This window comes from Panonychus citri, unplaced genomic scaffold (assembly GCF_014898815.1).
Source record: "Panonychus citri isolate SS breed McGregor unplaced genomic scaffold, ASM1489881v1 Contig00099, whole genome shotgun sequence".
Lineage (NCBI taxonomy): Eukaryota > Metazoa > Arthropoda > Arachnida > Trombidiformes > Tetranychidae > Panonychus > Panonychus citri.
Genome location: NW_026515504.1, coordinates 109,043 through 131,301, shown reverse-complemented (window position 1 = coordinate 131,301; position 22,259 = coordinate 109,043). Strand labels below are relative to the sequence as shown.

Below are 22,259 nucleotides of genomic sequence, written 5' to 3'. Positions count from 1 at the left end.
TTCTTGTTGATAAAAATTCAGTGATCATCAAAGCTTGACGATAATTCAAATGATGATTATCATTTTGATGATATTTACCTGTTGATCTTAATCACGCAGCTCACGAATAAAAAATTAACGATGATTCCCAAATACTGATGCGTGTTAATCCAGCGTGATATTGATTGAGAAGTGAAAATTAGTTTTTTTTTATTCGATTTCTCATCTCTAATAATAATAATCACCATCAACAACTATGAGCAACTTAATTACAATAATCAAATTGCTATTCTGTCATTAACCAGTCAATGGATCGTCGGTTCATAATGTTAACACTAAACTAGAGCTTAAGCTTTAAACTTTGGTCAAAATTTACTGACAATTAACTCAACAATCGGCTTGTAATTAAATTGACACTCGATTAAATTTAATTTGCCACTGAGATGAAAAAGTCATTAACAATTAAGCATTTCAAACTCATTGTTTAGTCAGCAATTTATTGATGGTCATCAATAATCAATATCTGAGATGAGGTTGAGCAATTAGTTTGTGTGAATTGAATTAGTAAATTGTTATTACCCATTAAACACTAACAATTAGTGATTATGTTGGTTGAGATCATAAAAATTGTTTCATCAACAATCAGCAAATTGTTGCATCCAAATGGTTTGCAGGATAATAATCAGGAAGCTTTAATGATGAGTTTCATATGAGCAATTTACTGATGAAACTAAATGAAAAAAAAAGTGATTAACTTGATTTGATTAAACAGAAATTAAAAACAAAGCTACTTTAATCTTGGACATGATTAAGGTGAAGACTGTATTAAATTGTTACCTTTTTATATCTTACATTTAAAGCATCAAATTATTACTATCTTCATCTGTCTTAATCATAATGATAACAGTTAATTACTGCAATTTGATTTAAATTGCAAACAGAATTAAGTTTCTGTTGTTGTTGGTTTCATACAATCAACAGATGCTTATAGTTGATGACTTTTCATCCTCATCATTACCATGATAATAACAACTACTAAAGAGTATAAACAACTGAAGAGGAAACAAAATTAACTTTTTCGTTTTCTTTTTGTTTATTTAAATTAATTTGTTGATCATTTAAATTGTCATCAACTCAATTTTTCATCATCACATAAACTTCCGGTTGTTATTACTTGAAACCATTGATATTATAATAAAAATCAAATCAACTCGCTGATGATAATCAAACTTATCTACATGATAATAATAATAACAATCTAATTTGAATGTTAATCATTTTCAAAGGTCATTTTGATTAACATGATTAATATCTCAACAATTGTTAACAATCAAGATCTGATTTCGTTGTAACGAAATTGTTTCGTTGATTATAATTCAAGGTAAACTAATTACAGTTATTTTCTCATTTTTGTATGGAAACATTTCTTAATTTTTTACTGAAATGATTAAGCTACAATTTAATTCAATTAAATCACATTGATCAAGGTTATATTCTTACAAAATGTCCGTTGATAGATTTAATAATAATTGTTTAATTTAATAATCGTCACAATGGTCAAGCTTTGTTATTGATTATTATAGTTAATCGTTGATGGAAAACAATTTAATCTGTTAATTGTTGATTGGAATAATTTGTTTTCGCTTTCCCCTCTAATCAAAATTAATCCTAATTTTGATACAATTTGATAAGAAATGAAAATCATCATGAAATCTAATGATGATTGAATTGATTGTTAGCTAATCTTGTGGTTATAATTACAATTACCGGTGCAGAAATGATGATTAACGATTATTGTCCAATTTAATTGTAACAGTTCAAGGTTAATTAGATTTGCTATTGTGTAGCAATTGGAATTTAGTTAATTTTGAAAGGGAAAACTGAATTTCTTTTTTTTTCTACAAAATTTTTGTTCTGATTCATGATGATCATGGTGATATTGATGATCTTCACGATGATGAAGACAGAAAATCATTCATCATAATCTTAATCATGATCCAAAACCTTGGCACAGTTTTTGATTGTTATTCTTTGCTATTGAATTTATTCAGTCCTTATTTAGTTAGTTTGGTGTAAAAAATTTTCTTCTTATTAATAATCAACAATTAATAAGAGCTGAGTGATTAAAATACACTCACGCAATTAAATCAAATCGAGATGATCAATCTAAACATTTTGGTTAATTGTGTAAACAACTTTTATTGTCATTTATGTGACATAATGATTAACATGTTTCATGTATTAATATTTAATTATTTTACCTTTTAATTGATTGATCAGTTTTATTGATTGAAATAATCAATTTTCAAACTGTTTTCTAATCCACCAACTACTCGAGTTAATTACTTACTACTACTACTGTTGATCAAATAACTGGATTAAGGAAAAAGTTAACTTTTCTATGATAAATTGTTGCAATTTAATCAAGTCAACAACTTCACGATCTCAACGCCTGAAGGCATTTTACTCATTTTCAATGTGATCTATTTGCTTATGATGATTCGGGAAACATGATAAATTGCTTTATGTAACTTGAGGTGGATTAATTAACCGTTAATTGTGAGAATTGGCGCCAAAGAAAGTGATTTAATCATAATTAAGAAAAAAAAAGATGATGATTGTATAATAGATTGAGAAAAGTATTAAATAAACATCGTAGTCAAGTTGATAATTTACTCTTGATTGTTGTGATCAATATCGTTGTGTGTGATAGTTAAAAAGATGTTACAATCACGATTAAAGTTAGTTAATTGTGATCAAAACATAATCAACTAATCGTGAGGTTAAATTTTTTTTTCTTCTTCTTAATTTGATAAAAAAAAACCAGGAAGAGTAATCAATAAATATGATCAGTGTAACATATATTTAGTGTTAATACAATTTAATGATTATCTCAATGTTTGACCAACAATTTAGCTAATTGTTACCTGATCATTGTGTTAAAGGTTACACTTTGATTGGGTTGATTGATAATCAATATCAATCAATTGATGTTGACCATTTTGATCAACAAAATGAAATATTAAATTTAAATCCAGTGATGAAGTGAGAGAAAGTTTAATCATCTTGATTAGTGATGATTCTGTGAATAAGGTCAATCGTAAGTAGCCATTGATATATTACAATTGTTGTAGTTTTTAGTTTGATAATTGTAATAATTTAGTATAATTAAACTTCCGCAAGATTAGATGATAATCAAATTGTTTAATGAATTAAGTGTTAAAGGTAAACATCGTGAGAAATTGTATTATAATCAATGGTTTCTGATTGAGATAATCATTTTTCATTATTATGGTTCATCATCATCAACAATTGTAGATGAATTTTGATTGTTTAATAACAATAATCAACTTAATCAGAACAAATAATAATAATTACATAATCAAATTAACTACACATATTTATATGTTTATTTATTTGTGTATTGTTTGAGATTAATTTAATTGTAATAACTTTCACCTTTCTTCATTGATTATAATAAAAACTAATTGTTACCTCAATTGAATCTCTAATTGTGACCAGTTTGATTAATGAAGAAAATTTTCCTTCTGATGATCAACTAATGATGACAATTAATCATCTGGATGATTTAATATCTTTGAGATGGATTATCGTTAATTGTTATTGAGATGATTACTATTATTATCATCAAATAGATCGTATCATTTTCGTGATTTAATTGTTTATTTAGACTAATTTTTTTTTTAATTTTCATTATGAAACAATCGCGAAAATATCAAAACAAAACCTCAAACTAATCAACCCAATTAATTTTAATTGTGAACGGTACATAACAGAAATCAAGGTTTGGTCAATCAAATTGAATTTTGATTGATTCAGGTTGACTTTAACCGTCAACAATTAACAATTGATTTAATCATATGAGGATTAATACTTTTTTTTTAAATCATAAATTAACTACTGGTTAACTTTTATGTATCGATAGGTTTGTCTTGCATTTTGATTATAATCAAAAACTTATAATGGTTAATTGTAGTTAACTAGGAAATGAATTGAAACATAGTCTTGAAAGATTATAATCTCAATTTTAATTGTTGGTAATTTACAATTGATTGACAGTAATTTTAAATACCATTACCGTGTAATTAACTTGTTGATAATCAACATGATCTTTATCTGTGTTTTTATGTAACAATGACAATCAAAATAAATCACTAACAATCACAGGTAAATAATATGATGACAATCAGCTGATTCCGTCACAATTAACTATCATTAAGCTATTTTTCGTTAATCATAACAACAATCAATGAATTGAGTGTACAATTAAAGTTAATCATGAATAAAACTTGACTTTCTCTCTCTCTCTCCATTAATAGTAATCATTAAATGACGATGACAAGTTGATTAAGTTAATTATGATTATAAATGTAATTGATTGACCAAACCTTAAATTCAATTGTGTCAATTTAATGATGATTGGGTGCTAAACCTAAATCATCAGATTAATGGCTCTTATTTAATTCATAAATATAATTGTGAATTAATTTTTCTTATTATATTAAATTGATTCATCAAAACAATTTGATAATCACAATCAAAAAATAGCTAAAGGTGTGTAAATATTAATAGATTTCAGATTATCCGTTAATTTTTTTTCCTCATTGATTATAATCAAATCAATTGTGATTATAATAATGATGATGGTCCATTTTGATGATTTCAACATAATCATCATCAACTTATCATCTTAATCATTATCTCAAGATGATGATAGGCTTAAGGTGATGATCAAGTCTATTTTTTTCATGATTAAATTGTTGATAACCTTTCACAATTTAATCACTTTTTGACCTTATTTTATTTTCAATCAAAAAGAAAAAGTTAAATTGAAATCATGATTATATTGATAATCAATGAGATTAAAACTCTTCATGATTAGATATTAGTGTTAATCCAGTGAATTCATCGTAGCCTTACAATCACAATTAACTTTTCCAATGTTGACCCTTTTCAAGATTTTACCTTTTAATTGTCACCAATTAGCTAAATTGTGATCAACACAATCGACACTTTTATTCAACTGATTGGGTTTATATTTGATTTCCGGTAATTTAATAATAATTATCAACAATAATCAGCAATTTGATTAACTTTGCAAAACAATTTAATTTCGTTGATGACAAAACAATTTTCAAACTTTTTTCTTTCACTCTTACTGTTCATAGGCACAACATTTAATAACTTTCACTTTACTGATCAACTTGTTAATTGTTGATTGTTAGAATTGATTGTTGTTATCATGTATCTTCACACGCAACTTAGCGTCAAATTTGTATTAGAAGTGCTAAAATTGACACTCACGCAATTTTCATCAAACTTAGTTGACACTTTTTCATCATTTGTTTACTATTAATCAACAACGATTGTGATAAGTTGAAACAACGAAATGAGAGTTTGGATGAAAGAAAAGTGGAAGAAAAGTTAATTGTTACAATTGCAAGTTTAATTTACTCATTTTATTCACTTTCTTTACAGATAAATTGACAACATTGAATAAAAACAATTGGATTAATCACAATGAGATGATTAACATATTTGGTGACAACAACAATTAATCCAATATATCACATCCAATATACGAAGCCAACACCAATAGTGATCTCCTTTTATAGTTGTTTTATTTTGAATCTAATTGTTTTTTTGGATAAGTGATCACACAATAAATTGTTAAATTGTGAATTAAATTGTAATCAATGTGGGACGACCGTGATTCACGTAAATACGTTGCACCGCACGGGAATAGCAATAACAACAATAGTGTTAACAACAACAATAATAATATCAACAAAGACAATGGATCGGGTATTGGTCCATCAACGATAATAGGTCAATGGCCTAACGGTGGGATCGGAGGAGGTTATGGTAACCGTGGTTATGATAACACGGAGGATCTTCATGCCTGGTCCATTTATCGGCAAAATTTGAATGCTGATCTATCAGAATCGGCAATTGGAATAAATAAAAGCTCGAATACCGAACGACCCTTCGGCAATTTCCAGTTAAAAGAGACAACGGTCAAGAATATACTTAATCATCCTAAATATGGTCCACGACTTCGTGATCATGATCCGGCCACTTACCTTCGGTATGGTTTACCAAGGGCTAAAGTTGCCCAATCGGAATTGGGAGGTGTTGGTAGGGATGATGATAGACGATCTCGACTTGGTGGGGCAAGTGTCATCGGTGGTCCAATAAGTGATCGGCCATCAGGTCATCATCATCTTAAACAGCGACATCACTCACATACACAACAACAACAACAACAACAGCAAATTAATCCAAGAAATAAACACGCTTATGGGCACCCGTTAACATCTGATTCTGCTTCAATATCAGATGATGATGATGTTGATGTTGTTGGTGGGGAGGAAGATGAAGATGAGGTTGACATTGGCCGTCCAGGGACAGGTCAACCTTCATCTAATGGTAACAAGCGTAAAAATGTCCGTCGACCCTGGAAAAGTGATCCAGATCTTCTTAGAGGTGACAATGAGTCAGGAATTGAGAGTTCACATCATCATAATCAAAGTCATCATCCTAATCATCACCATCATCATAATCCTCCATCCTCCAACATCAATACAGATTAAATAAACAACGAAGTGGTCAACCATCAGTAATATCATCAAATAAATATTCATCTCACCTTGGATCATCCCCACCCTATTTAACCGCTAACGGAAAAGCGGTCAGTGAAACTGACCTTCGTTATTCAAACCATCAGAACCATATCAATAACAATAATCATAGTCCACTTACCAATGGAAATGGTTATGGTCTTAACGGTAAAATCGCCAATGGTTTCAAGGGAAACAGTTATGGTTATGATAATAATTTCATCACCATGGAATCTGAATCACCTTTGACCAATGGAAATGGACTATCATCACCTTCATCTTCACCCAAATATCCTCACCTAATTGTCCGTGGACTTTATTATGAATTAGATAAAACATCAACACTTCGTCGTATCTGTGGTGCACAACGAACTAAATCCCGAATATTAGATAACATCGCTTTTGAAGTTAAAGCGGGTGAAGTGCTCGCCATCATGGCAACTAACGGTAAGAATTAACAATTAACTAAATGATAGTCACAATTTAACAGTTTAATGCTCTAAATTTTATTCAACTTTCTAATTATGTTATCAAAGTGTTAGAAATTAACTTTCATGCCTTTTTCATTCATCATCATGATGAATCTAAAAGAAACTTCATCATCATCATCATCATCATCTTCAGGAACCATCATCAAAATGATAATCATTATAATCATTTACAATTGAGCTTATTCTTGATCCTAAAGTATTAATCATCTTGATTTTACAACCATTTAAATTGTTTCATATAAATACAATTGTATTAATATGAAACAATTTAACTCTTTGCAATGGATCTTATAGTAATGAATGAATAACAGTTAATCATTTGTCTTAATTACTCTGTACTTATCTGCCCTTAAGGTGAAAGTGAATCTAATTCTTGCTTTTTTTTCATTCTATTCACTCAATTAACTCTGATTTTCATGATAATCATTTCATCATCATGGTCAAAATAATGATGAATTCTTGTTTTAAAATCAGTATAATCAATTATTTCATTTTGACCATTACAATTAACATTTCAATTCTTGTTTAATTGAGTGTGTTCCGCATTAATTAACTTGCAACAATTAATGTAATTAGTTAATTGATCATTAATATTAGCTTATTTTAAATATTCATTTGTCTATCAAAATCGTGAAATTTTTTGTCTTAAAACTTTTATTTTTAAATTTCCTTTAAATATACAAACGGTTATCAATCAATTTTTACTAATTAACCAACAATCAAATGGTTATCAATAGCCTAACCATTATCAATTATTTATCTGATTATTAGAAAGTACTTATATTTTGATCACCTGAAGTATAGTAACAATTAACTGGTTGATTTTCAGCTGATTAGTTGACTATCTATTACTTTGTTGTGGTTAATTAACTTTTCAGGTAGAAATGATTAATAAGAATTAACCATTTGCGTGAGAAGATTAAGATTTTGATTGTGATTGTGAGTAGAGTTTAATTGTTTGGTAGTTGATTAAAAGATTAGCTCTTTAAATGGAGTTTGATCATGATTGAACTTGAAGATGATCAAAAGTTGTGGGTGAATATAAAAGTATCATCATCATTAATTCAATTACCAGTTAATCTCTGAGAGGTTAATCATTATTCTGGGTGTAAGTTAATCTAATAATTAATCTAATTGAAACACTTTCCTGTAATTATGATTAACTAAGTGAATTAATTATTTTTGTCAATATTCTCAGATCATGATCATGAACCTGAATCTCGCCCATGTCACAATTAACTAACTGTTTCTCATCAAGGTGATTTCATGGTAATGATGTTGTTTCAAAAGTCACTCTTAATAAGATGAATACACTTTTAAACATCAACAATTGTCAATTCAAATTCATTCATAACTGATTGTTAATCACTTTTCCCATGAGAACACCAAGAGATTCAAAGATCAGATAATTGATGATGGATAGAAAATATAATTCACAGAAAATTAAAATTCTGTTTCTTTAGATAGATTATATTATTTACTCTTATGGTGAGACCTTCAAATTATCACCTTGAACTTTTTATTACCATGAATACGTACCTGAAGTGATGATGATGATGATTTCATGATTGTTGTTGGTGACAAGACTTTGGAAACAATTAATCTGTTCCATCTAATTAAATGGTTGATTAATTACAATTTGCTTTTTCTTTGGCGAAATAAAAAAATAAACAGAATATGAAGGAACCTCAATTTTGGAAATTTTATCCGATCGATATAATAAAAGTCGAGGTAGCGTTAAATCGGAGATCACCTTGAACGGAATTCCTATGACCCCTGCCAAATTGTCCCAAGTCACTTCATATGTAGGCCAAGATACTGACCTTTGTCCAGATATGTCGGCAAGACAAACTCTCCTCTTTTCATCTCTGGTCCAAGGTCCTGCCAAAAAGAATACCTTTGACACGAAAAAGCGTACAAATGCCGTTCTCGAAGAACTTGGACTGAATGAGGTTCGCCATACATCGGTAGCTGACCTAACGGAAGCGGAAAGAAGACGTCTCCTTATTGGTCAAGCTCTTCTCTTGGATACTGATATACTTATTCTTGATCAACCAACTAAAGGAATGGACATTTTTGATTCCTTTTTCCTCATTGAATATCTTCGCCAATGGGCACTGATCTCGGGTCGATGTGTCATCCTAACCATTCAACCTCCAACCTACGAAATTTTCACCATGTTATCCCAAGTAGCCCTTCTTTCAACTGGACGAATACTTTACTTTGGAAAACGCAAAGAACTTTTAAATTATTTCTCTTATATTGATTTTCCTTGTCCAACCTACAAAAATCCATCAGATTATTATCTTGACCTTGTAACTCTTGATAATCTCTCTTCAGAAGCCATGCTAGAATCAAGCCAACGAATAGAAAACCTGGTTGACCTCTACTCTAATCGATGTTCCAATGCAGTGACCCTTCCAGGTCCACCCTCAGTTGCACCACCTCCGGTGAGAAGAGCCCATGTAACCATAATGTTTCTCGCTCTATGGATGTAAGTACAATACTTTTCTTTTTCCACATACAAAGTGACCACTCCTTTGTCCACCCTCAAGTCCAAGCCCAAACTGATCCCATACCTGAATTATATCCTCAGGTAGACTAAGTATTCAACCTTGGTTACTAAACGGATGTTTATCATCCAAAGGATGAGTAGCAGGGTAATCAGCTTAATTAGTATTCTTATTGATGTGAAAAAAAAGATTCGTTTCCTGAAATTTTCAATGAAAATCCTTGAAAATGTTTTCAATTGGTAACAATTTAAATGACAACAATAAAACTCACATTGGTTACAATACAATTGGGTGTTTATTGTTAATTTTATCAAAAGTTAGACAATGTTACTTGAAAGAGACAAAAAATTTAACTTAATTGTGATTAAAATTATCAAGCAAATAGACAACAATTGATATAATAACAACAATTAATTGTTGATGACAATTTACTTGGTGTGGTCTTGGTAAATATTATCATAAGAATTAAATTTTAATGTTTACAAGCTGAATAACAATTGAAATAATTTCAATTTCATCCTAATTAAAACAAGGAATCGTTTTTGTTAGAATAATGAAAAGTTCTGATGATTTATCATGAAAAAGATGAACAAAAAAAATTGAGGTGAAATTTAAACTTTCAGGTTAACTCATATTAACATTGTATTTTTTTTAATCAACAGTCAACAAAGATCGTGATTGTTTCGCTTTTCATTGAGTTTACTTGTTAATCATCATTATAATGATTAAGTTAATCATTAGACTTCAATTGATGAGAAATAAATTAATCACTTTGAAAATTCTGAACAGTTTTCATCCTGTTTTCAGGTCAACTTTTAATGTTAAAAATTCGCAGTTGATAAAATTCAACAATCGGAAAAGTTTTCAATTTCACTTTTAATTCAGTTTCGATTATTTCATCATAATAATAATCGTTGTGTTAATTGTTCATCAAATTAGCTTACAAATTTTAATATTAACACTTTCTCGCCTTGAGATCAGCTGAAATTTTTGTTTCCCAAGTTTCATATTCATGAATTTTAATTGTTCAGATTGAGTAACAACAATTAACCATCGCTATTAATTTGTAGATTTATTTCATTAACTGATATTTAAATGGATTCTATCAAACAATTAATATCCTCATTGGGTTTATGAGTCTTTCAACTGATTTAAATATCCACTTGAGCCTTCGGGATTAGTGATCAAATTAGGATAATCCCAATTGTTAGAAATTAAGAAAATGTCAATATCAAAGTATCAAAGTCTCATTGATAATTGTAGGTAAGAAAAACAAAAGCAAATTAACTATCATTTGATTGTAATCGTAATCTCGTAGCTTCGATAACAATTAAAGTGATGTACATACAATCAAAGTCTTTTGTCAAGATTTTCAAGTGTATTGATACAATTGATTATTGTATTGTTATTGATTCCGATCTGTCAATTGAAAGGATAAATTTACCCTCTTCCAATTACAATTTAAAAGATTCAAATCTCTTCATTTTTCTTTACTTTCTTTTTTCTATTACGATCTCAATGAGATAATGATCCCTCAAGTTGTCTCTCTTTCTTTTCTTTCTATTCATTTTTCTCTTTCTTTTTTTTTGTTATTGTCTAACTTGACCATTTCCGACTTAATGTCTTTTCCTTTAAAATTAGTTTCCTTCCGTTTCTTAAGGTATAAATAGAGTAACAATTTACCTTTAATTATCATTAGTTTTGATTAATATCATCGTCATCATCAATTGATTAACCAAATTGAGTTAAATGTTTAACAAGAAGTGATTGTGAATTAATCTAAGTGATCAAGTAAAAATGTGTTTTCTATTTTTCTAATGTTTAAGATTAATAAAGTGATTAAATTCAAGTTTAAGTTAATGATATTTAAGGTACAACGACAAAAGTACAACGTTTAAAGTGAAAATTACCAAAATTCTAGATTCATTGAGTTGTAATATCAAAATGTTAATAAGTGTTGATCCACAAAAAGAACCCAAATCTTGGGATTTGAAAGGCCTAAGGTGTGCGTCTAACTATCAATCTGATGTAAATCAGTTCTCGGTAACAAAACGACTCATTCAAACCTTTCAAATGGCGCAGTCGACAGGATCTGCATCTATGGACAATTGTTATTACAATTTCATGGTGATAGAAAACGACGGTGGTAAAGGTAACGGTGGGAAGATTTTGGATCTAACCACACAAGAGATGAAAAGATATTTAAGTGAGTGGAAAATTAAGATTCCTGTTTCTGATGATTGTGTGATGATAAAATTTAAAGAAGCTGCTCAAACGCAATTAAGTTTAATAAACGTGGATTTGGATCTGGATGATTTAAATCAATTAAGTGCTGATTCAATTGATGGTATTGATATTCCTGATTGGGTTAATCAAATGAGAGAAAATTTTATTCCTGAAGCTGATATACGAGAGATTATATTTAGAGTTGGTATTAAACCTACGGTAATGTCGATGGTCAAATTAAGTTATATAACCAAAATGTCTATTGGTTCACCAGCTAAGCGAATACTCGAGTCATTTTTAAGACGATGGAATGAACCTGAAGTGGAACCAATTCCGACTACTTCAAGACAACAATCAAACCAAATGCTACTATTCGTGAGTTGTTAGCTGATTCTGAAGAAGAGTTGAAAGTGAAAGAAGACGATCAAGTCGAAGAAGTCAAATCAGTTTGGGTGCTAACAGAGCAAAGTATATTGAAACTGAAGGTGACAATGAAGATGATCCTGTTTTCGAAGAAAATAATTTCTCAACAAATAGACGAAAGTCTCAACTACAACCAATGGTGGTATTAAGGGAAAGTAAATGTCCAAATTTACCTGCTTTTGTACAAGGAAGTGACCAATGGGGTTGGTTACAATCGGTTAAAAGACAATTAAGTTTTGAAGATTGTACTAATGATACACGATTACGAGTTCTCAAAAAAGCAATGAGTTATGAGTTTCTTGAAGCTGCTGATACATTGGATAGACAATCTCATACTTATGAATCTTATGTCGAAGCTTTGGAAAAGTATCTAAAAAATCCTGCAGCAATGGCTACTGCTCAAGCAGAATTGACAGCAATGAGATACGATTTTAAGGAACATCCAAGTAACTTTATAAGGAGATTAAGAGAGTTGGTTCATAAGGTTAAAGGTGATAAGATGAGCCCTGAAGGTTTTATTCATGAAGTACTTGAAAGATTACCTAAATTTGTTCGTGATCATATGTACGATGTAAGAGCTAATTCAAGTTTAGATGATATTACATCGGTACTTATTCATCAGCATTACAACAAAGCCGATAAAGAAAAGAGAGAAAAAAGTTTCAACAAGAATCGATCGGATTTAAATCCTCATCAAATTAATCAACAAAACAATCAGATTACTAATCAACAGAATGAGATGAAATCAAATGAAAGTAAGACAATTAAGTGTTACAATTGTAATGGTTTTGGTCATTTGGCAAGAAATTGTCGATTTCCACCTCGTCAACGTTTTCAACCAGCAAATCTGAGAAACAATCAAATGGTTAATATTGGTGATGTTAATGCTACTCAACAAAGACCAATTTCAAATATGGTGATTGAAACTAATTCAATTGATGCAACAACCGCAAGTAAAGCTCCTGATTTAAATCAAGATAATTACATGTTTGTAACTACCGAAAATCAAATGATAACTCGAATTGATACAACAGTTAAAAACTTTCCAACGGTAACCTTATCTTTATGTTATCCTGATCGTCAATTATATAAAAGAGGTGAAGTGTTAATCGACACTGGAGCTAACACTGCATGTATTGATTACTATTTAGCTCTTCAATTGAAAGCTTATATAATGGCCTCAGATGTAACGATAAAGGGAATTTGTAGTAATCGACTTCAAGTCGAAGGTGCTGCTTTTTCATGAAACATCCAACGATGAAACTTTGTAAAGCTTTGAAATTTCAGGTGATAAGAGATTTGGAACCAGTGATGGTCGTTGGTAATCGTTTTTGTGACATTTTTCATGCAAATTTGAAAAATTCTGGTGGTTCATATGAAGTAACTTTACAAGAGTTTAACTTTAGTCAACCTTTGAGTCCTGAATTAATGTTTCGTTTTTGTTCAGCTGATGAATCAATTCATCTCCTTTCTCGCCCTGAAACTCCTACTAATGTGACTCTACCTGAAGTTAAAACTAAATCAATTCAAGTTGATGGTTTAGCTCATTTACCATATACACCTTATAAAGATGAAGAGTTGGTCAGAAAGTACGAAGTTAATGCTTTCATGGAAATGATGGTGAATTCAAATGAATTTGAAAATATAATTCCTGTTTATCTCACTCAAAATGATCAACCAATTCTATCTCTTGAAGAGAGATTAAAAAAGAGATTTGATTCTAAACTTAACAATGAACAAGTTTATGAATTATTAAATATTCTTCTCGAATTTCCTGAAGTTTTTAGTCAACATCGTGGAGATATTGGGTTTGTCCCGTGGGAAAAGTGGCCGATTCAAATCGATATTGGAGACAATTCAATTCCCTACCAAAAGCCTTACCCATGTACAATTAACATTCGAAAAGAATATCAGAAAGTTATTCAAGATCTTATTGATAATGATATTGTTGAAATATCAACAGCCGAAGGAGGTTCTCCAGCTCTATTAATAAGTAAACCTGATGGATCTTATAGACTATTAAATGATTTACGTGCCGTTAATCGAATGACTAAAGTCATTTTTCATCCAATGCCAAGGATCGATGATTGCCTTGAGGCGGTAAGAGGTGCAATTTACTTTAATATGTTTGATTTGTACCAAGGATACTTTCAGATTGAAATCCCTCCAAGTGAACGAACTAAAACTGTATTCGTTACCCCTGATGGTAAATTTCAGTACAAGCGCTTACCAATGGGTTTAGCTTGTGCACCTTTTGAGTTTCAACGATTGATGAATAAGGTATTAGAAGGATTATCATATACAGAGTGTCTTGGTTACTTCGACGACGTTCCGGTTATTGGTAAAAGTTGGAATGAGTTATTGGAAAATACTCGATTGGTTCTTTCAAGATTAAAAGATTGGAACCTGAAAATCAAAACTGATAAGTGTAAATTTGGAGCAACAGAACTAATTCTGTTAGGTCATTTGGTGGATGGAAATGGAATAAGACCTGATCCAAATAAGGTAACAGCATTAAAAAGATTACCCTACCCAAAATCAGTTCGACAATTACAATCACAATTAGGTTGTTACAATTATTTTAGTCGTTATATTAAGAACTATTCTCAACTCGCTGCTCCTTTATATCGACTAATCAACAAAGAAAGAAAATTCAAAATGTTGAAACAAGATTATCAAACTTTGGATATTCTTCGTAATTCTTTGATCGAAACAACTTTACTTGTACATTTCAATCCCGAATTAAGACGAAAGTTATCAGTAGATGCAAGTGACATCGCTGTTGGAGGCATTTTGCTTCAAGAAGATCAAGATCAACCAATCATAAAGGGTTACAATTCATTAAAAGAAACGCCAATAGAAAAAGTTATTCAATGGAAACCAATTTCCTTTTTCTCTCAAAAAATCGCTAAACATCAATTAAGTTATTCTGTTAGTGAAAAAGAATTACTTGCAATTCTTATTGGTATCGGTAAATTTAAACATTACCTTGAAGGTGATCTTTTTCTTATCGAAACTGACCACCATGCACTTTGTCAATTATCAAAAGTGAAATTCAAGAATCAACGATTGGAAAGATGGAGTATAATGTTATCATCATTCAACTTTAAAGTGATCTATCGTGAAGGTAAAGCTCATCCTCCTGATTGCTTTTCTCGATTTCAATCGGAATGGGATCACCATAAACAAATTGATCCGGAAAGAGATTATATTGATAATTTATTCTTGTACTCCGAATCAACTTTAATCAATGAAGATGAAAGTGTAAACGAAATGAAACAACTTGGAAAAGTGGTTAAAAGTAATGTTATTTATCATTATAAAGTAAATGATAATTGGTTATCTGATTTATTATCAATTCAACAAAATGATAAAACGATAAATCAAGTGCTAAGTGAACTTCAATCTAACCCAAATTCAACTTTACATCGACAATATCTAATCAAGAATGATATTCTACATCGTAAGCCAATGTATAAACATGAAAACGATCGAATTGTTATCAATCAAGAATTTCTCTGCAAATTGTTTGATGAAGAACATGATTCTGATATAAGTGGTCATTATGGTTTTGAGAAAACTCATCATCAAATAAGTCGACGTTTTTGGATGCCTTTCTTGGCTGAAGAGATTAAGAAATTGTGTCGAGATTGTCAAATCTGTCAACTATCAAAAGCCGCTATTTGTACATATGCTGAACCTCATCTTAAACCGATTCCGAATAAAGTCTTGGAACGACTTGAAATGGATGCTAAAGGACCGATAACGTTTCAAAACGGAAAGAAAAGAGTAATATTAGTTTTAGTTGATTCATTGACTAGATTTGTTTATGCGAAAGTTTTTCCGAATCAAAATTCGTTAACAGTTAAAAAATTTCTGAATGAATATTTTTCGATATTTGGTTTTCCTTCTGTTATTCAAACAGATAGAGGTCGAAATTTTCTATCAGAAGAAACTGAATTATTCTTAAAAGAGTTAGGAATCAAACATGAAGTTTCCAATCCTTATCATCCTCAAAGTCAGGGAATAGTTGAACGAATGAACAGAACAATAGGTGACAGATTAAGAAGTTCGATACTAGAAGATGAGAATGAGTCAATTGAAACGAAATTAGAAAAGTCATTAATCGCTATTAATTCATCAATACACAAGATTCACCGATTCTCACCTTATTTTCTGATTTTTGGTAAAATTTTAACGAAACCAATTGATAATCAATTAGCAATTGACAATGAAGTTAAACTTACAATCGATTCAGCAAGACAATTAACATTAGCAAGACTAAAGTCTCAACAAATTTATTATCAGAATAAACTCAGATTAGTGACTAAACCTAATCCTTACGAAATTGGAGATTTTTGTTATGTTAAGAATAGTGGACCTTCAATTGGAACCTCGAAAACTTTAGTTGCGAAATGGTTTGGACCTTATTTAGTTCTCGGAATTAAAAGAGGATCAGTTTTATTGTTAGATTCTGGTAATTACGAGCAATTTACTTCGAACTTAGAAAATACTAAACCTTATTTTGGTTCGATTCCTGAACAATTATTAATAATTAAGAATAGATATTTCGATATTAATAATGATTGGTTAGTTAATTATGATTCAATCGAGTCTGATGCAAATCAGAATGATAATAATTTTTCCTCGAATTTACCTGAATTACAATTCGATAAACTTTCTGTCAATGATGAAACTGAAGCTTTGAAGACTCTAATTGATTCCGATGCTGAAACTTTACCTGATCTAAGTCAATCTAATCATGAACAAAAAACGAGTAAAAAACGAAAAAGATACAAAACTTCTAATCGAATGATTGCTGAAAATCCAATAATTAATTGTTCTGATGAAAATTCTGGCCCAACAACAAGATCACAAAATCAATCAAATCAAATTAACATTTACTTGATTATTGAAATTGGCGCTTACAACTTACCAATTGCCCGTTACCAAGGAAGTAAAGTGTTGGTAAGGAAGTCGATTGACTTTCCGCCATTGTCTTTGTGTGTTAGAAGAAAACGTTTTAAAACGCTTACTAATTGCTCTTCAAGATATTCAATTAATTGTGTTAATCAATTACCAATAATCAATCAATTTTGTCTAATTAAGTTTATCTCCAAAGTCTTACAATCAATTGAGTTTACCTTTGATTCTAAAAGTGCTTATAAATTAAGTGTTAACATTTTACCTTCTTGTTCAATTTTCACCTTGATCTCAATCAACATGACAAGTAACGATAAAATTGACGCTTCAAAGTTAACTACAATTATTGAGAGAATTCCGGATGAACCAATTTCAATCGAACCTAAAAAAGTGACCTTTGAAAATACAAGTGAAGCAAGTTGGCCGAATGACAATTCGCCTTCTTATGCAAATGTATTTGGTGAATCATCATCTCAAGCTCTTTGGGCTAAACTGAAGTTAAAAGATCCATTACCAGTTCAAACTGCTGAAGCTCGTCGCTCAATTGAGTTGGAATCAATAAGAGGCCTTAAGGATAATTCAATTTATCCTCCACCTTCAAGTGACCAAGAAAAGTACAACGATTATTTTCCAGCTCGAAAGCCACCAAATGATTCCGATTATCCTGAATATCTACAAATAGAATTTTTCAATCAAGCGAAAATCGAGATAAAAGTGGAAATTGAAGAAGCGAAAAAACTTTACGATATTTATGTTGAATTCGTGAAAGAAAAGTTAAGGCTCAATGCTTTGGATATTGAATTAGATCAAATCAATTTCGATTCCGTTCCAAAAGGTCTCATAAAAGCTCGTGTTATTTACCCCAATCTACGAGAAATCTCATCAATTGTGACATGTAACTTTTGTGAACAAATTTCAATCTCACCTCGATCATGTTCTAAATGTACAAAAATCTATTGTGCTAAGTGTACACTCTGGTTACGAGAAATTACTTCTCAAATTGGTTTGGAAAAACCGACAACATTGGACTCGTTTCTCTGTATTAATTCAAACTGTTTGATATCAACTTGTTCTGATGGTTATTGCAAATCAATTATACCAGAAAGAAACGAAATTTTGAATTTCTACAGACAATCTGAATTTTTATGTAATCGAAAATTCTGTAAAGAGAAATGGAAAGTTAACAATTACAGTTTCCACATCGATCGCTGTCGAAAAGGTCCAATCGATTTTACCTTTGACAAAGATTTAACTTTACCATTTCGAGTTGGTCCTGTTAGAAAACAGATATCAGATAAACCAAGAGATCTCGCATCAATGTTACCCTCTCATCTAAAAGTTCAAAAACCAACATTAACTCATCAAGAAGTTTGGAAAGAAAAAGCTTTAACTTATGCTTTTCTAATTAATGCTCGTGAAAATAATCCCGATGATCCTCATTTAGATCCAGTTTCTATTCGTATTCAAACGAATACAAGATTTAATCATTGGAATAATCGAGCAATGGCTAAAGATCCTACGGAACCAACAGATGAATCTGAACAATTTCTACTCAATATTGGTTTCCCTTCATGCGCTTTAAAGCCCAGAGACCCAGCACCTCAACGGTGGCCTACAACTCGCTGTTCATCTGTACCAAGTTATCTACTGAAAGAATCAATTGATTGGTTAAAATGGTCCAAAGGAATCATAGACGATAATGAATCAGTTATATCTGATAGTTCAAGTTATGTGTTGTTTTCTAATGAAATCGATGATCCGCATTCACCATTCATACGAATTAATCCATTTGACAGATTATCACCAAGTGAAACTGAAGAAGTTCAAGAATGGTTGAAATCGCATTTCCCATCATGTGTTAACCTTATGCTATTTACAAAGTTCCAACACCATCATCAAACCCAAAAACAATTTCTTCTGTTGCTATTAGAAGACAAAAATTAAATAATTCATTCGCTAATCGACCTACTGGAATTATACCACCGATGCTACAAGAACAATTGGATTTTATCCAAAACATTTCAAAAGATCTGACAGATAAAAATCTGATATTTGGAATCGCAAGTTTCAATGTTCGTATCAAGGAAGGTCCAAAGATAAGACCAAGGCCTTGTTGGATCGTATTAGTCGATGGTAACATGGAAATTATTTACGAGACATTCGTAAAATATCATGAAGTTGATTCTCTTGATCATCGTTTCCATGGTCTCACAATGAATGACCTAAAATACGCTCGTAATCTTGGAACAGTAAGAGATCAAGTACTCAAGTATCTTGTCTGTGCAACTAAAATCATTGGTCATGGATTGATTAATCAATTTCTCAGTCTCGGATTAACAACTTATGAAGTTAATCAACTTTTGTTCAAGTTTCGAGAAGTAACTAATTACTATTCACCTTATAATGAACATCCAATGTCAATGCATTTCATTGCATTCCTATGGTTTACTGGTTACACTTTACCTGCAGATCCTCACTCACCTGTAGTCGAAGCAATTACTGCTATTCGATTGTATATGTTACAATGGAGAGAAATTGAATATATGGCTACTGATGTTCTGGACGGAATGCATCATAAAAATGTCGTATTGACTTGTGGAAATTCAATTACAAGTGCTTTGTTATTTGACTTCGATAAAGGAGTAAAAGAAGGACGATTATCTTGGCCGACCGAATGGATGAGGAAATTGAAATTTCCAGAATTCAACGATAATTGTGTTAAACCTTCGGAAGAAATACTCAAGATGAAAGAAACTAACATTGCTGAAGAATCAAATGATTTAAATCAACCCTCAACTAGTAACGGAACTAAAGTTTCAAGAATGAAACGATTACTTCCTTATCTTCAAGCCAAAGCTATTCAGAGATCTGAATCTCATGAAATTGACAATTGAAAAACGGTGTCTTCATCATGGTCTGGGGGTTTGAAAGGATAAATTTACCCTCTTCCAATTACAATTTAAAAGATTCAAATCTCTTCATTTTTCTTTACTTTCTTTTTTCTATTACGATCTCAATGAGATAATGATCCCTCAAGTTGTCTCTCTTTCTTTTCTTTCTATTCATTTTTCTCTTTCTTTTTTGTTATTGTCTAACTTGACCATTTCCGACTTAATGTCTTTTCCTTTAAAATTAGTTTCCTTCCGTTTCTTAAGGTATAAATAGAGTAACAATTTACCTTTAATTATCATTAGTTTTGATTAATATCATCGTCATCATCAATTGATTAACCAAATTGAGTTAAATGTTTAACAAGAAGTGATTGTGAATTAATCTAAGTGATCAAGTAAAAATGTGTTTTCTATTTTTCTAATGTTTAAGATTAATAAAGTGATTAAATTCAAGTTTAAGTTAATGATATTTAAGGTACAACGACAAAAGTACAACGTTTAAAGTGAAAATTACCAAAATTCTAGATTCATTGAGTTGTAATATCAAAATGTTAATAAGTGTTGATCCACAAAAAGAACCCAAATCTTGGGATTTGAAAGGCCTAAGGTGTGCGTCTAACTATCAATCTGATGTAAATCAGTTCTCGGTAACAAAACGACTCATTCAAACCTTTCACAATCAATTGTCTCTGGGTTAATTGGATTGTACAATGTCCCAATTCAAAGTAATTATCCTTGACAATCCTCAAGTTAAATTGCTGCCAAAAAATTAGCAAAAAAAAACTATTGAATGAAAATCCTATGGATATATTTCAGAACCTTTACCATTGTTACCTGAGTTTTTACCTGAGTCTTTTTCAAAGTTAGCCAACCATTTTAATGATCTTTAAGTAACTTAATTCACCTTGTTGAGCTTGTCAACTTTATACCTGAATTATTAACTTGATAAATGGTTTGAGTCCACAGCCTAAAACCCATAATAATACATAACATCATTATCGTCGATGATTATATTTAGAGAGTCTACAATTTATAAATTGTTGTAATTTATGTGGTTACAAGTGAATACCTTTTACAATGATAACTACGGATGATGATGAAGGATGAGGATGATTCTTATTAGTGCAGTACAATTTTTACTATATGAAGATTGGGAAAATGATAATGTTGAGATTCAGGGTGGGGTATGAGGAGGAAGAGAATGAATAAGTTAATCATGATGATGATTTACCTTAATTGTTACAATAATAATAACACCAATCTTCAAATTACCTTTAATTTTTTTACCAATTTCTTCAAGGTAACAAGTTCATCTTTTAATATCATAGGCAAGGTTTACTTTTTCTTGCTTAATGATTATAAGGTTTGTTACAGTAGGTTGATTGTAAGAGCAACAATTTAAATCAGATTAACTAAATAAGGTAAATTGTGGTCATAATTGTGATGATATAATTTACAGAAATTGGTTTCTCTTTAAATCATTATTTATATCAATTTAAATCACTTAACCTTGTCTGATCACCTACTTAATAGTTTCAATGTAAAATTTAAATAGTTTTGAATGAGAAATTTTTTCTGCTTCTTAGCAATCAAATTTAATCATGTTGATTAATCTGAATGTTATTTTTTTTCATTCAACTGATTGTTGGTGTTGAGTTAAATTGTTGCTATTTCCTAAATTAGTTGCCTCAGCAAGGACGTAATCTAATTAATTAATTGTTGTTGTTGTTGTTGTTGTTGTTTAATCACAATCAACAAGAAACAAAAAGTTTTAACTTGAATTTTTTTTTACTTTTTCCTTTTTAATAACAATTAAATTTAATTGTTTCCATGTCTTCTTATGGTTACAATTATGATTAGGTCTTTAATTTTTTTGTATTATTATTAGTTAACTTTAATTAGGATTCTTATCATGTATTCAAAAATGATGTAACAATTAAGGTTTTGATTGTAGTTCATTGTGAATTTTTTTACATTAAATTAGCTAAAACATGATTACAATCAATGATTTAATGATAACAATTAAAGTTATCATTATGAAATTAAATGTATCTTATTGTTTATCTGTTAAATTAAATCACGAAGCTACAAAAAAATTTAACTTTTCATGTTGATTGTAATTAACCAATTGTTGTATTTGATTTGATTGTTTTACCGTTAATGAAACAATAT

The 22,259-nt window shown here is 30.3% G+C and overlaps 1 protein-coding gene across 1 annotated transcript in view; it reads left to right on the top strand.

Moving 5' to 3' along the window:
- Positions 1 to 22,259, top strand: part of LOC128388438 (ABC transporter G family member 5-like) — a 32,902-nt gene that overhangs the window by 4,065 nt on the left and 6,578 nt on the right. Inside the window, 3 exon segments of the mRNA XM_053347827.1 lie at positions 5,479 to 6,582; positions 6,585 to 7,067; positions 8,786 to 9,605. Of these exon segments, the coding sequence (XP_053203802.1) occupies positions 5,697 to 6,582; positions 6,585 to 7,067; positions 8,786 to 9,605 (2,189 nt within the window). The 5' untranslated portion in view covers positions 5,479 to 5,696.